Source organism: Canis aureus, chromosome 5, assembly GCF_053574225.1.
Source record: "Canis aureus isolate CA01 chromosome 5, VMU_Caureus_v.1.0, whole genome shotgun sequence".
Taxonomy (NCBI): Eukaryota; Metazoa; Chordata; class Mammalia; order Carnivora; family Canidae; genus Canis; species Canis aureus.
Window position 1 is genome coordinate 35,185,800 of NC_135615.1, and position 16,935 is coordinate 35,202,734.

The 16,935-nt window shown below is 45.5% G+C and overlaps 1 protein-coding gene across 18 annotated transcripts in view; it reads right to left on the reverse strand.

Annotated features, from left to right (window-relative positions):
• Positions 1 to 871: 871 nt before the first annotated feature.
• Positions 872 to 16,935, reverse strand: part of ZMYND11 (zinc finger MYND-type containing 11) — a 128,517-nt gene continuing 112,453 nt past the window's right edge. For all 18 annotated transcript variants that reach the window (XM_077897388.1, XM_077897379.1, XM_077897397.1 and 15 more), the window contains 7 exons: positions 16,287 to 16,364; positions 15,174 to 15,292; positions 10,585 to 10,792; positions 10,293 to 10,361; positions 9,300 to 9,572; positions 8,835 to 9,020; positions 872 to 2,065 (listed from right to left, as the gene is read on the reverse strand). In XM_077897388.1, coding sequence (XP_077753514.1) covers positions 1,943 to 2,065; positions 8,835 to 9,020; positions 9,300 to 9,572; positions 10,293 to 10,361; positions 10,585 to 10,792; positions 15,174 to 15,292; positions 16,287 to 16,364 — 1,056 coding nt within the window. In that variant the 3' untranslated portion in view covers positions 872 to 1,942. The remainder of the gene's footprint in view (positions 2,066 to 8,834; positions 9,021 to 9,299; positions 9,573 to 10,292; positions 10,362 to 10,584; positions 10,793 to 15,173; positions 15,293 to 16,286; positions 16,365 to 16,935) is intronic.

Genomic DNA, 16,935 nt, shown 5'->3' on the forward strand with positions numbered 1-16,935 from the left:
AAAAATTTTAATAATGATTCCTAAAACAATCAGTTGTAATTTTACCTAAAACTTTTACAAAACCAGGCCACAATCTCTTTTTTTTAATTTGTTTTTTTTTTTTTTTTTAAACACACAGTTTTCACGCTGTAGTAACTTGGAAATGTGCAACCGTGTCAACGGAGACAAAAAGCCAAAGTAACACGAATCTTACTTTCATGCAGCTATCAGTTAAATAGTACATACTCTGGAATGATTTTACACCAAAAATATTTCCACAAGAACTTGCTCTCATAGGGGTGGATCGAAGTTTTAAAACTTGAAAAACAATCAGAGAAGGTAAGTGTTCTTGGTTACCGAGACCGCGGGCCCCGCGGAGTCGCGACAGATCACAGGCAGCGGGTAGGGAGCAGGACGCCCAGTTGCTAACTCAGGCTTGGTGCGGAGCGGGCTGCGGGCAGCAGCTTGTCAATTAACTTGTGTCACCACCTCAACAGCATCAGGCCTGGATGGAGGATTATTTCACAGAAGACTTAGTTACATTTTCATCTTTAGAGTGACCCTGACAAACCTGGAGAAAACTTTTTAAAAGGTTTTCCTCCTGATTCTTTCACTTCCATGGTGTGTAATTGCTTTAATAAATATCAAAGGTCTAAATAAATATTTACAAATTATTTCTCTAACCTTTAAAAATAACTAAATGATAAATGGGAATTTGACTTGGTCTAAGATCAGTCTCTGAAAAAAACATAAATGGTGAGATTTAAAAAAAAAAAAGTAATTTAAGTTTTCCTGGCTGTATTCCATATATCTATGTATAAAAAATCATTATTCAACTATCGATCCATTCCTATTGGTAATGCTTCTTAATCCAGACATTCCGCAAAATACAGACTTTTTACAAATCACGGCATCTTTAATACAAGAAAATTAACATGCATTATTCTTCATTCTGTGTACAGTGATGGAGTTCATTAGTAGGCAATGACCCATTACTACAAACATAACGGCCTCTGTGAAACTTAAGTGCTTTCTTTCCTTTTAGTATTAATTTACAATATACGAGGTGACACCAGATAATAGGCAATCAGATGATACTTGGGGAGGGAAGGGAAGCATTAAAGAAATTTGTATGCCTCATCTATAATTTCATGGATGGATAAAGGTAGTTTTTGGCTTTTTATTTTTTATCTTGTTACAAGCACTCATGTTAGGACGAAGATGAAATGTGCAAACTTTAAAATTTAAATATTCATTTTTCTCTAAGATCCAGCTCAGTAAAAGATTACCCCAGTTCCCTGCAATTTTAAACTACAAGATCAAAGCTAATAATTTGTTATAAAAGTTATATATTGAAAAGAAATAATGAAAAACACAATTGGGAAATATTTAAGAAAAAATATGCAGGTCTAGCACCTGCTGTGTCAACCCTGTTCCCTAAATTCAATCATATACCCACTGGCATAACCAACAGATAATGCCTTTAAACAGTGACTTAAGCTGAACAAAACCAGCTCAACAAGGTTAAGAAATAAATTTCACATCAAGGTAGTATGTTTTATTTCTGAAACAGTTCTGTAGTTCTTACACTCAGATCTATTTTACACGTTTCTTTGTGAAACTCACTTGTATTCACCTGTTGTTTTTTTTTAAAGATCTGTTGTTTAAAGGTTAAAATCTCTGTAAAACCTAAAAATGTTTTAAAATTTGCTGAAAATGCAACAAATTCTCAATTAAAATTTATTTAAAATAATACCCTCCACTGATGTTACTTTTACCCCCTGAAAAACTCTGGAGGAGCATTAACAAAAGATTTAAACTACTGTGCAAAATTTCTTCACGAAAAGTGTTTAAAGGCTGGTGCAAAATGGGAAGCAAATTCTAAACAATTTTGGCTTCTTGGAAACAAAAACTGCTGTGTCTGCGAAGAGTACTCGTCGGTGCTTCTCCGGAAGACCCGCCTTCATCTTTTCCGGCGACAGGTGCGCTTATGCTCAGCGTGCCAGTGCTCCTGCTGGCACTTGATGGAGCAGTACGAGGTGTTCCAGCAGCAGTGGTACATAGCCTCCTCCTCACAGTTGTAGCACTGCAGGTGAGAAATCAGGTCCGTGTTTAAATGGGGGGAGTGGCTCAAAGTGGACACTTTGGAAGCTCAGCTTTTAAAGATCTCTGTGGCTCAGCCTTCAGCCACTGTCACCAGGAAGATGACGGTGTGTTTTATGCACCAAGCTGAACGGTGGGTAACAATGGGGCAGTGGAAGCTGTAGCATTTAGTCCCCAGTGAACATGAGCTTACCTGGCACACCAACTTCTCACCTCTACTGCTCATTCCCATCAGCATACAGATGTGCACAGAGAGGATTCTGGAAAGATGACAGGGCGGGAGGCACTACAAATCTCTCCCCATGTGGAAAACAACTGCCTTGGTAGAATCTGTCTTGGGTAACTACTTTGGAACTCTGCAGTCTGCTGAAGGCTCCCAACTTCCCAGGGAAGTAGTGGACAGTAAATTCTGATTAATTCTGGTCAATTTCAGCTCTTAGCACTGTAACAAGTGCCTCCTACATCCAGCCGCACAGTGGCAGCTGTGTATATGCAAAACTAACTGCATATAAGGAGAAGTTTAGGAAGTGTGCATGCCCAAGGAGAGGCTCAGAGAAGACCTAAGAAGTCCTTAAGTTTATGCCTCAGATGGATTCTCAGCACAAAGACAGCCTACAAAACCCAGCAAACCTGAAAAGGGGAGAAAACAGTTCTAGAGTTACCATAAAATTAGATTCAAATGTCCAGTAGTATTCAGCCTCAAAAAAATGAAGGTATATAAAGAAAGAAACAGCACTTAAAGAAAATAGCTGTCCCTGAAAAGGGCCTACTAGCAGAGCTATTAAACAAAGACTTTAATAGCTGTTTTAAAGATGCTCAAAGAACTAAACAGATGTGAAGGAAGTTAATGAGGTGTGAACAAAGTGGAAATACCATTAAAAGAACACCAAAAAGAAAATCTGGAGCTGAAAAGTCCCGTTAACTGAAACAGTGATTCTCTAAAGACAAATCTGAGCAGAAGTTAGGACAACAGAAACTAACATGGGCAAAGACAGAAAAAGAGTGAGCAGAACCTGAGGGACTGGGGGGACACTGTTCAATGTACCAAGATGCGTGTTCTGGGAGTCTCAGCAGGAGGAGAGAAGACAGGGTAGAGATCATGTGAGGAGATAATGGCTGAAAACTTCTCAATCTGATAGACGATGTGAAAGTAAATATCAAGACATGTTATCTCCAAACTTTTGAAAGCCCAAGTTACAAAAGCATCTACCACATGCAAAGGATCCTCAAAATGTTACCACCAGCTTTGTCATCAGAAACTCTGGAGGCCAGAAGACAGGGAGCTGATATATTTCAAGTGCCAAAAGAGAAATACTGTCCACGCAGAATCCTATATATATTCAGCAAAACTGTCCTTCTAAAATTCCCAGATATAAAAAAGCTGAGGGAACTTGTGACCTGCCCCACAAGAAATGATCAGGGGAGTCCTACAAGGTCCTCCAAAAGAACAGTAACCAATACTTCAAAGCCATTAAGAAAAACAATAAAGATTACAGTAAAGATTACAGCAGAGATTAAAAATAGGGAAAATATGTGAAATCCAAAATTGTTTTTTTGTCAATTTTATTGATCTTTTCAATCTTTTAGCTAAAAGGCAGAGGACTCAAATTACTAAAATCAGAAATTAAAGTGGGGACCTTATTACTGATTCTACAGAAATATGAAGGACTGTGAGTCTCATCAACTATTCCACATTAGAAAACTGAATAGAGATGCCTGGGAGGTTCAGTTGGTTAAGTGTCTGCCTTCAGCTCAAGTCATGATCTCAGGGTCCTGGGATTGAGCCCCTTGTCAGGCTACCTTCTCAGAGGGGCATCTGCTTCTCTGCTTGTGCTCTGTCAAATAAAAATCTTAAAAAAAAAAAAAAAAAAAAAAACCTGATTAAACTAGATAAAATGGACCCACCCACAGAGTCAGTGCAATCCTTATCAAAACCTCCATGAAGCTTTTTTCAGATATAGAAAGCCCATCCTAAGATTCATGTGGAACCTCAACAGATCCCAAATAGCCCAAATAATCCCCAAAACAAGAAGAAACTGGACGACTCACACTTCATTTCAAACCTACTACCCGAAGCTACAGTCACCAAGCCACATGGCCCCGGCATAAAGACAGACACGCACACTAAGGGAGAGGGGCGAGGGCCCAGAGAGAAATCCTCACACGGACACTGAAAGGACTTTTGACGAGAGCGCCAAGACCTCCCCATGGGGAACCGACGGTCTTTCCAACAGACCAAGCTGGGAAAACTGCATCTCCACATGCAGAGGAGGAGGCTGCACCCGCACCTAACGGCACACACAGAAACTAACCCAAAATGGACCAAAGACCCAAATGTAAGGCCTACGGCGCTACGACCCTTAGAACAAAACAAAGGACAAAAGCTTCACAACACTGAATCTGGTGATGATTTCTTGTGACCAAGAAAATAAAGTGGCCTTCACAAAAACTCTTGAAATTTTTGTGTGTTCAGGAGACACTGTCTACAGAGTAGAAAGGCAACCCGCAGTCTGAGAAAGGGATCTATAAAGCTTACATCTGGTAGCAATTAATACCCAGAATAGACACACAACTTCTGGAACCAACGAACCACCGGACTCAAAAACGGGCCTAGAAGTAGAACAGACACGTCTCCCAAGATACAAGAATGGCCAATGAGCACAAGAGAAGATGCTCAACATCACTGATCATCAGGGAAACACAAATCAAAACCACAGCGAGGTGCCACCTCACACTTGTCAGGACGGCTAGAAGCCAGAAGGCAGGAAACAACAGGCGCTGGCGAGGCTGTAGACAAAGGGGAGCCCTCGTGCACGGCTGGTGGGAACGCAAGCTGGTGCAGCAAGTGTGGGAGACAGCAGGTAGGGGCTCCTCCAGAAAATGGCCAGAGCTACCCTAGAGCCCTGCAACTCCACTTCCGGGTGTAGACCCCAAGCAACTGGAAGCACGGGCTCAGAGAGCTCTGTCCACCCACGCTCATGCCAGCATCAGTCACAGGGGCAGAACCACGGGAGCAACCCAAGTACCCGTGGACAAGCAGATGGGTAACAAGAGGCCGTGTACACCACACTCCGTGCGGTGGAATACTACCCGGCCTTAGGAGGAAGGAAATCTTCCTTCTGCCACAACAGGAATGAACCTTGAGGACATCGTGCTGAGTCCAACAGCCAGCTGCAAAAAGACAAATATGTACAATCACACGTGAGGAGATACAAAGAATGGTCAGAACTGTAAAGACAAAGCAGGATGGTGACGTAGAGGCAGAGTTTGAGTCTTACGAGAAGGAAGAGTTGTAGTAATGGCTGCACAACAGCACATGAGTGTATTTACCACCACTGATGTGTACACTTAAAATTTACCATCTTCACCGCTACTATGTCTATTTTAGCATAATTTTAAAAACCTAGGCCTCACGTCTCCTTTGATCCACCACCCTCATTTTTCTACTGCCCTTCACAAACTCTGAGAGAGAACTGCCTGAACTTCCTATTTCCAATTATCCTCTTCCTTTTCTTTCCTTTCTTTCTTTCCTTTCCTTCCCTCCCTCCCTCCCTCCCTCTCTCTCCCTTTCTCCCTTTCCCTTTCCCTTTCTTTTCTTTCTTTCTTTCTTTTCTTAATTGTATTAGCCAACCTTAGTTTCAGGCATAGAGGTCAGTGACTCACTGGTTGCATGTAAAACCCAGGGCTCATCCTGTCACGTGCCCTCCTTCATGCCCCTCACCCAGTCACCTCATCCCCCAACCCTCTCCCCTCCAGGGACCCTGTTTGTTTCCTAGAGTTAGGAGTCTCTTGTGGTTTCTCTCCCTCTTTGCTTTAGTCTTACTTTACCGGCGCCCGGGGATGGGGACACCTACAGTCTACAGGGGGGCTAGCCCCACCTGGCTAACCTTGCCCCCAGGAAGTTTTTGGTCCAAATGTTAACAGTACTGAGGTTGAAAACTGGTCTACACCAGGGTGAAGAATCCACGTAGCATTGGACTATCTGGACATGGGGAAAGTAAACACGACCATTTCAAGCTAAGTTAACAGAAGAAAAGTGGGATCTCAGACACTCACAGTGAGGACGAACAGGTACCAGGGAGCGAGAGAGGGCTGCGCTTGGATGTCATCCAGCACTTGGACACAGCCCCAGACAAGTATGTATAGGCAGGAATTTTGGCTGGCGGTCAGAGTCCTGGGTATTAGGACCAGGGAGAAAGCCTACAGGTGGGACCTAAAACCCTAGCCTCTAATTTTCTTCGTTACTGGGTATGTTGTGCTTTCTTATCAATATTAATCTTTTGAGATGTCTTGTAATCTTATTGCAATTTCAGTAAAGTTGGACACAGCTGGAATGAGTCCTGAGTTTCAATCTAGTGCTAATTACTCATGTGAGTTTGGACCAAGCTTTTTAGCTTCCATCTCCGTTTCCTCATCTTTAAATGGTTAATTTTAAGTAGCACCATCCTTTCTCCCAAGTATCCTGACATTTACTTATGCATTCACTCATTCATTCCCCATCTCTCTGTTTCTCATTTGTAGCTTGTCTTACATCCATTTTCCAGGATCTGTCATATACCTGTGTACTTTCTGTCCTAAGATTTGATTATAATAGTTTTAAATCTTTTCCATCTTATTAGAAATGACATGATGAGTAGAGTGTTTTTAGTCACTCCACTTAATCTCATAAGTTTCAATTCCTCATCTAAAAAAATGCATGTAAATGGAAGTAGCTCCCTTTTTGCTATAAAAAGAGATGTACAGATCAAGGGAAGAGAACAGAGTCCAGAAATAAATCCGCACCTATAGGGCCAATTACTTTACGACTAAGGAGGCAAGAATACGCAATGGGGAAACGCAGTCTCCTCAATTGGTGGCTAGGAAAAGTGGACACTCACACACAGCAGGATGAAACTAGAACACTTTTGTAGCCCAAACACTGGTTAACTCAAAATGGACTAAAGAAGTGAATGTAAGACCTGAAAACATAAACTCCTTGACATTGGTCTTGGAGAGGATTTTTCTGGATTTGACACCAAAAGAAAACTACACAAGTGGGAAGACATCAAATTAATAGCTTCTGCCCAGCAAAGGAAATAATAAAATGAAAATGCAGCCTATGGAATGAGAGAAGAGATTTACAAATCCTGTATATGATATATGTGGTTCATATAAATAATTCTTAACAACTCGGTAGAAAAAAACAACTACCTAATTTTTTTGAAATGTGCAAAGGGCCTGCAAAGATCTTTCTGCAAAGACATGGAGACACACGAAAAGATGCTCAATATCATTCATCACCACGGAAATGCAAGTCAAACCCACAATGAGATCCCACCTCACACCAGTGAGAGTGGCTAGAATCAACAAGACAGGAAACAGCAGGTGTTGGCGAGGATGGAAAGAAAGAGGAACCCTCTTGCACTGTGGGGAGGACTGCAAATTGGTGCAGCTACTGTGGAAACCAGTATGGAGGGTCCTCAAGAAGTTAAAAATAGAGCTACCCTCCGACCCCCACAATCTCCCTACCAGGGTATCTGCCCAAAGTAAGTGAAATTGGGATGCTGCAAAGATGTGAGCAGCCCCACGCTCACTGCCGCACGTGCAGCAAAGCACGGCCTCCGCGTCCACCAGGGCATGGGTGAAGAAAGATGATGATGAGTGGAGTACTGTCTGTCCCCGAGAAAGAAGGAAACCCTGGAGCTGCGACAAGCTGGAGACACACAGAGTGTTGGCAGTGATGGGCGCCGCAGGGCGGTACTGACGTGGGGGACGAGGCAGGGAAGCAGACCCACCAGCAGGGCTTCAGCAGTCTCACGGCTGGGGAATGCTAGACGAGCAGCGTTCCCTTTCCCTATTACAGCCTCCTCTCATTTCTTTGATTCCTCAGTAACCTTATAAGTCTAGGGCCCACTTTCTAGCTTTCTCTTGTCTTTGCATGAGACAGAATGACAGGGCGCCAGGGCCTGGCGCGGGGGATTATCTGGAGTACACCTTAATTCCTGTCTAGCGGTATTTATCTCGTTACTCATCTGCTTTTCCTATCAAGTTCTGAATTAGATGCTAAGTTCCCTTTTCTTTCTCTATCACGGTATTTGTAGTGGTCACTTTCCTGAGGGAACACCTACTGGACGTGGAAAGACCTGCTTCAGAAAAGGTAGTCTGGATCCCATGAAGACTCACAAACGTTTCCCCCACCAGTTAGCTGAGATGTGGTCCGAGCTCCCAATCTAGGGAAGAGCCGCCAACAGGACATGGTGAGAAAGGAACCGTGTGTCAGATTCTACGTGGAGTCAGAGGCCCATGAGACGTCACCATCGAATAGTAAATCGAGTGAAAAGACTAACATATAAACGCTGTGCAGCATGATCTGAAAATCCTTAATTTGCTGTCGCGACTGCTGACACCAGGTTCCAGAGACTGAGCCCTGGCCATGAGGAGTCAGCAGGCCAACCTCAAGGGACGGCGCGTGCATGGATGTAGTCCCGTAAATCAGACACAGTAACTACACGTCTGAGGGTTCACAGACTCAGCGAAGTAATCCTGAGCGGTACTCAGTACGGGGGACCTGGAGCTCACCGGGGAGAGGACTTCTAGTAAAAATATAAAACCCATCTAGAGCTGATCATTTCACATTTGAGCTTATTTCAGGTATAAACTTGGCATAACCACGTAGGTCTCTCTGAGGTGACTTGCATCGCAGACCATTTCACCACCATGACACTGGGTGGAACATGTTCATGGGTCACACTCTGAGAACAAACCGTACTTACCCACTGCTTCTTCTTGGTCTGAGAAATCAGTTGTTTGTGCTGTGTTGCTAGCTTCTTGATTTCTTCTACAAATTCTTCTTTACACTTCTCCTTTACTTGCTTACATTTCCTGTCCATCTCACCCTGCATATTGGCTACAGCTTTATTTACAGCTTGACGCTTCTCTTCCTCCATTTCGGAGCGCAGCTGGAATGAGAACATTAGCTCGTGACTGGCCCGCCCGCGATGCACACACCTCACTCCACAGTTCCTACGGAAAGGGGGGACCCCCTCCCTGTGTTTCATTGAGAGCAGTACACGTCTTAGGTGAAGGAAAACAAGGTTTACTAGCAATCAAATGTTATAAAAGGTATTATATGATGGTTCTAGTTTTAAAAAGGAGCTGCCTGGCTGATGCCCAAGAGAAGCTGCCTACGCACTACCGGAGCGCTCCGGTCACGCTCAGGGTTCTCCAGGTGGCCTTACCTTTTCCAGAGCTTCTCGCACAACTCTTTCCGTTTCTCGTTTGTGGTCAGACTTCATTCGGTCTTTAAAGTCATTGAAAATCTTGGTGTATTTGTCGTGGCACATGCTTTGACACACTCCGTCGCTGGTGGTCTGGGTGCTTCGATGCAGCATTCGTGGTGAAGAGGCACTTAACTTCTTGGTCTGAGTTGACACAGACACCTTTTCGATTGGCTGAGGCATGGTGGGGATCTCCTGGCTGGAACTCACGGCTTCCGTTTCCGGCTCTGGTTCCTGCAGAGCAAGGACAGTGCTGAGACGCGACACGAAGCCGCCTGTTAGTAGTCCTGGTTCCAGAACGAGCTCTAGGAGGATAAAACTAGGGTAATGAACTACTGTTAAAAAACATGTAATTGAGATGGTCAATTGTGTCATGTGTAGTTTACCACAACTAAACCAAAAACAAAAAAAAAGCCCCCAAAACTTCTCGCAATGAATAGCAAGAATTTAAAACAGGAACTTCATTTTGTGGCATATGAACACTACAGTCTTTGCTTTCCAGACAGACGAAAGAAAAATACCATATAAGACATAAAACCCTTATCAATTTAGTCGCTGCTGTGGACCAGATTCATTAACAGATGTCCTGAGCATGGGTCACCAGATGAGTACCTGGTTTTAGAGCATGGACATACAACTTTGAGAGGCGGAGCGTAGCCACACTTTCCTCCAGTTTTTCAACGTTGACCTAACTGAAGGATCGGGTAAATGCTCCGCTTCTCATAATGCTGAGTAACTAGGAGAGCTCCAGGAAGTGCAGCAAAGCGCCCTCCCCGTGCGACGCAGACTCCAGGTTGGTGCGTGTTCTTCTGGCACTGCGGGCGGGCGGGCAGACGGTGGGGTTCCAGCTGGGCCGAGGGAATGGACGGCACCCCTGGGGCGGACCGTCGTGACCGCGACAGGGAGGCACTTCCTACAGCCGCCCACCTGGACACTGCAGGGCGGGCAACTTACTTCCTTTTTGGGTTCCACACTTTGATTACGTCGTCCTTTCTTTGCTCTTGGTTCTTGCGTGACCTTTAGCTGCGGGCATCACACAAGTAAGAGCGTGTTACTGCAGACACTACAGACAACAGTGAGCAACCTGTTCCCTCCTGTGCTCAGCTCCCCCAAATCCTTGCAGCCTCGGCCCTGGTGGGCTCAGGACCAGGCTGCGGGTGGCCCATGGGTGGGTTTTGTACCAACGTTTGTAGAAGGGAAGGGCACGTCAACTGTGTGCACAGCCGCCTCTCACAGGGACACCCACCTGCTCATTACTGGTAGACGAGATGCTGGACTCCGCCTCCTCCTCTCCCCGGTCCTCGTTCTTGGACTTCCAGAACCTCCCTTCACGAAGGAAGCGCTGATGCAGCTCTAGCTCGTCACAAGCCTTCTTCCAGCCCATGCTGCGCTTCACGTGCAGCCGGTGAACGTTGACTGTGATGTCCTGTATGTTTTCAGAAGGGATCCATGCCCTTCAAGGAACACCAGAGGCACAGTTAGAAATTTCCGGAACGCTAGTAGACTCTATCCAGTACAAAGTAGGACCTGGGGCGATTCCTCGCCCCGAGGCTGTGGGGGACGGCTGCAACGCAGACGCTCACCGAGGAGAAAGCAGTGAGGACGGTCAGAACCGGAGCGGGAGAGACTGGCCAATGCACCGGCCCCACTGCGGGCTCTGGGCTCCGGGCAGCCCAGCCACAGCCCCCGCGGCTCCCGGCCCTCCTGCTGCAGAGGCACGCACACCTGGCTGGGGCGGAGGCCGGCAGAGCCGAGCGTACACAAAGATCCGTACAAGCAGCAGGGCCCCGACACCGTGACCCACCGCATAGCGGCTCCAGCACGTCGTTGTCTCCCAGGCACCCTGACACAGAGGCGCCCGTCATCACGGCCAGGAACCCACTGCGGGCAACACAGACCCCGAGGACTGGATGTGAACCCGTATGCAGCTCTACCGAGAAGGAGCCAAGGAGCCGACAAACTCCAGGAAACTTCCCCAGGCTAATGCTCCCCCACCGAGGGGCGCCCAGAGGCAGCGGCCCACGGCCCACGGCCCCCGGGGGGCCGTGTCTGCAGCTGCAGGACACGCCGCGGATGCGCCACGCTGGGCCTTCGGGCAGGACCACAGGGCACACGTGGCCTCTGCCAGGAAGGAGTGTGGCCAAGGGGACTCGGGGGGCTCTGGAGGCGGCGGGGGCACACAGGTGCACCCCAGGAGGGAAGGTGTCTCTAGAGCATCAAGCACCAGGGGGGAAAACAGCTCCAACACGGATTGATCCTGTCCGTCCTCCATGTAAATGTGCGCACTGTCAGCTTCCACTGTGGGCCTCCGGTCTCGGGGCTCACCAAGCCCGCCTGACGACTGTTCGGGACGGCCCGAGGCCATCGCCACACACACACACACGCCTGAGCCACGGACGCAGGCGCCTGCCTTGCTGGCCTGAGCTGAGCTGGCTGCTCGGCGGTGTCCACACACGGTCAAAACGACACACCTGACTGCCGGGCTGTGAAATCTGAACTGCCCTGTGGTATTTTTGAATATTCCATCCACAGGGTCTCACCTGACATTAGAAACCCTACAAAATAAACATGTAAAAACTCTGACCTCTATTTCAAAGAGCACAGATGGAAGAGCTCCTGTTTGATCTTATGATGAGCTTGTGATGAGTTAGTATCACATTTACTCTTTAAGTCAACAGTTCGCATCGAGGGCCTCTCACGTACCAGGCAAGCGCCAAGTATGCTTTCACTTTTTAAATGCAGTGTATTTGACACAGATTTCTGCTGTTAGCAGTGCTGACTACCTGGGATGAATCTATGACCTGTGAGAGTACTTTTTCTCCTTAAATTGTCCATTTATCACTCGGATATAAAAAAATAATTCACATCTGTTCTTAATATGAGACATAATTACATAACCACACCTCAGTGTGGTTTATACACACATCCCTGTTCTCTTGGAATCACCTCCTATAGATAATCAGATTCCACTTTTAAAGAGGATTGCGGATTATGCAATATGATCTATAAAAAACACCCTACTCTTATAGGGGCACCCTAATAAAAAGAGGTCGGATGTAATTTGGCTGAATCTACACATCCGTCAGAAACCGAGGGCTCAGAGATGTGTTGGCGTTTAAGTGAACTCCCGAGACATGTTGCTGCTTGCCCGTGACTCCCTGCTGACTGCACACCCTGGCGGCAGTGGCAGCCTATACCGGGCATGCTCGTTTCCTGCTACCTTCTCCTCGGGCAGGCAAACCTTGCAAATCCTAGAAAAACCGCACTTCTGTGGAGCTGCCTTTCCTCCTGGAGCGTGACAACTTGCTCCGGGAGGGCAGGCACGTTCTGAACATACAGAAGGGACCAGTCCAAGACCATTTGTCTAGAATTTTTTTTCTCCCACTTATGTATAAAGAAAGTATGAACTGGCAAAATAGTATTTATTAGTAGTGACACTGTAGAACAGTGTGAAGTCCTCAGCACCAGAGATGTTTACTGAAACATGCCTACGGTTGTAAAAACAGTACGAATGAAAATGTGCGGCAGGTGGCCGGTAGGAGCTATCTCCTCTTGCTGTGTGACATGTTGCTTAATTAAAACTCATGCTTATAAATGTATAAAGTTCATTTTTTGAGACGTGAAATCTTCTAATAAGGTAGAGTGTAACGTGTTAAGGTCCATGCTTGTCACTGTTTACTGGGCCCAACTGGGCTGCCCGTGCAGCCCCCAACACGAGCACAGAGTGTCACACGTCATGTGTGTAATATACAAAGGATGATGTCAGCTGAGTTTCTGAGGGAGTCAAAAGTCATACGTGAATTTCTGATTGTGGGGTTCTTGGGCTCAACCATCAGCTGTATTTTCTACAGTAAAGTCCTCAGAGTCCCATCTGTCCAGAAGTGTTCCAATACAATCTTCTAGGAAATAATAAATTTAGGAGAAAAAACTCTGGAAATTCTCTCTTCAGAACCCAAGCGGATTAGCTCACACGTTCTTTTAAATATTACCTGTATTATACACTAAATGACAGAAAATAGCACGCATGGTTGGAGATACTTGTGAAGCTGTCTGACCATGGACGAAAAATTGTAAAATACCACGAAACAGTTCTGAGGATCACTTGTTCTGACCTAGAACTAGCAGCATTTTACAAAATAACTGAAGTCTTGGTTTTTCTAAGTGAACTGTGTTTTATCCCACAAACCTTGTGCCCTACTGCATGGGTACCCGCAGGAAAGCTGGCCTTCACGAAGTATCTGCTGCACACCACGCACGAAGCTCAGGTCATTCATTTCCCTGAGGCCCTGACCGAGGCCCCAACCGCATGCACTGAGGGACGAGGGGTCTGAGCCCGGAGGTTAGGAGCGCCGGCGGCCTTCCGGGGCTGCCCCCCAACACAGCCCTGTGTCCCTGCCACGCATGCACCACCTGCCTGCCTGTCCTGACGGGAAACCAATACACCGAGTGTGATGCGCGGAGGACACTGAAAACACCAGCTAAGAGCCACATGATTAGCACACTCGTCTTGCTCTGAATGGTGGCATTACTTCTGTCTCCTGGCCGGACAAAAGCCTGCATCTGTCTGTGAGGGAACGGAACTGCTTGTTTCGAAATTAGTCACAGGTTTCTTGCCTAAACTTCTTTAAGATTCTTTATTTAAATTCAATTAAAAAAAATTCTTGCCACTAAACTTCTACTTAAATTAAATGAAAACTAAGTAAAACTTCACCACGGAGAGGAATACAGTGCCTCATGTGTAGATTCTCACAGCAGTGACAACTGCAGAAATCCTGAGCCATTGGGAACACAGAAGGCACTTCATGGACTTGCCTTTCAGATCACGCAGTGGACGTGGTGCCGTCCCTGTGACCCCTGTGCCTGGGAACCCTCCTGGTGTCCGGTCAGCCCTACTCACGACACTGTTACTCAGAATGATACTTCACACTTTCTGATTTTCAATGCTCTATACATTTTAAGGCCCTGACATCACAATGAAAGAGGTAGCTACAATTTCATAGTACAGTTCACATTCTTTTATGAAGTACTTCATGTGCAAAAATAAGATCACAGTAACAAAAATAGTTTTTACTGTTGGGATACGTGTATTGTTACATTACGAAAATGTGAACTTTTACGCTTTGCTATACACATCTCCCTAGCAAAGGAACCTCAACATCTAGGTTGGAAACAAGGTCTGGGAGTTACACGTGTGTAATTCTTACACACGTTCTTAGACCACAGCATCAACAAGGCCTCCTGCTCCCGAGTCAATTACTTTTGTGTGTGGCATCGAACGGCGCTTTGAGAAGACAACCACGTCCTCTCATCGAAACTGTGGCACAACCACACTCTGAGAGCCCTTCCAAACCCCTGCCTTACCCCCATCCCAGCAAAAGCGAGCACCGCATCCCACCATGTCAGGCCCTAAAACTAGAACTACCATTTCCAGAAGTCACTGTCAGGCACATGCTGATGGGCAGGGTATGAACCAAGTAGAACTCAATAAAAACTGTAAAATCAGAACAAAACCAAAACCAAAAAAAAAGAAAGGTAAAAATGATAAAGTATTAGTAATTTCCTACTCTGGGTAGTAGGTTTCCTGGTTTTATTAATTTTTCCCCGCTGTGCTTATGTATTCTATTGAATCCTCGAGAAAAAAGTAAAAGCTAATTAACCAAAATCAATCAATGGGTAATAAATACAAAAGAAAAAAAAATGATGTGATTTGTTTCTCCAAATTAGAATAAATTCCAGGCTATTTCAGATGGAGGGGCCCTCCAACACCAAGGACCACCTGATGGGAACCCTATGATCGCTCAGGGGTCAGCTGTGATGGTGCAGGGCCATGCTCACCTTTGGTGGTGGTGACCAAAGAAGCGGACGTCAACCTGGTTGTCCTCTTTCTGTAGCACTTTGGCGGGCCAGAATCCAAAGCCTTTCATTTTAGCCCAAACTAGTTCATGATTAGGTATCTGGAAATAAAATGTTTTACTTTGTCACGTTATTTTTAAAGTATTAAATGCAAGCACATCATTAATAATGAACAATGTAGGGGGCACCTGGTGGCTCAGTCAGTTAAGTGTCTACCTTTGGCTCAGGTCGTGATCCCGGGGTCCTGGGATCCAGCCCCAGCATCGGGTTCCCTGCTCAGTGGGGAGCCTGCTTCTCCCTCTGCCCTCTCCCACTCCCCCTCCTCGTGCTCTAATAAATAAATTAAATCTTTAAAAAAATAAATTTCAATTTAAAAAAATGAACAAGTTAGTAAATATAGTCCATTATCTTGAAAATATCTTTTTTTAGCTCCTAAACCCACAGAACTCTTTCCAGATTGATTCTGCCTTCAAGAAAAACATTATAATCTGCATGAGAGCAACGACATGGACCTTCTTCTCTCAAAAGAGACAGCCTGCAGCACTCGGGGACCAGGATGTCCCCGTGCCGGCTGAGGCATATGAGTAACACTGGCAAACACCTCGCCCTCACTGCTTCCTGAGGTGCAGACCAACAACTGGGAGCTGGGGAGAAATGTGAGTCTGAAGCCCTGCTCTAGGCCTACGGAATCAGAGAGGTGTCGGGGTGCCTGAGAAGCACAGGCCTGGTGCTGCCCCTCCAATCACGGGGAGTGAGCACCCTCCCGACAGGGCACTCCAGGGGATACCACACGGCTACGAGCACACACGAAGCCTACACTTCTTGTGAAACACTGCGGGGAAAAGCAGAAAGTCACTTTGTTGTATATTAAGGGACCCAGAGTCTTTTCCTAAATTCCTCATTTTAAAGTCAGAAATGGATAATGCCAAGTGGTTACCCCTGGGTTTCAGGTGTTATGTTCAGTAAAATCACATACAATGTGATATAGATAAAAATATCGAGGAAGGATTATAATCCTTGAGCATACTGGAAATAAAATTTCTTAGAATAGTACATCACACGAGGTAAAAAACAAAATCACAAAATTTCACATACACAAGGATAGCAGAACCAATTGTCAGGACGAGCATTTGACAAATAGAAGCAGTTCTTGCAAAGCTGTAGTTCATCCAGCTAAAAAAGAAAAGCAACTATTTTAGCCTACGTAAAACATGAACATTAAACTCTATAAAACAGATCCATTTAAATTAACATTCTCATGAGCATAATCATTCTTGATTTTCTTCCTAAGCTCAAATATTTCATTTTTTAAATAAATACTACGAGAGATACTACTTTCCTGTTCAAACCATCTCCAGCGTGCAGGTGGCACAGTTCCTCTGTAGCTCCACACACCTGGCCTCCTGCCCAGCCTGGCTCCTGCCTTCTCTCTGGTCGGCTCACACACGAAATGCTGCACCCTCACACAGTCCTTTCAACCTGCCCACATTAAACACCCAGGACCAGGAGCAGCAGTCCTTACATTGCCTCCTCCCTCATTCTCTGCTCTACTCCTTTTTTCACGCTCATAAAGAAATGTATTTTATCTGTTTCTTTTTTGAGTCTCTTTCTTCTGAGTACAGCCCCATGAGCAGAAAGCAGGACCTTGATCACCACTTTATCACTAACACACTGCACAGCACATAGCAGACACTCAATAAATATTTAAAATAAATATTTATTAACATAAATAAAATAAATTAAA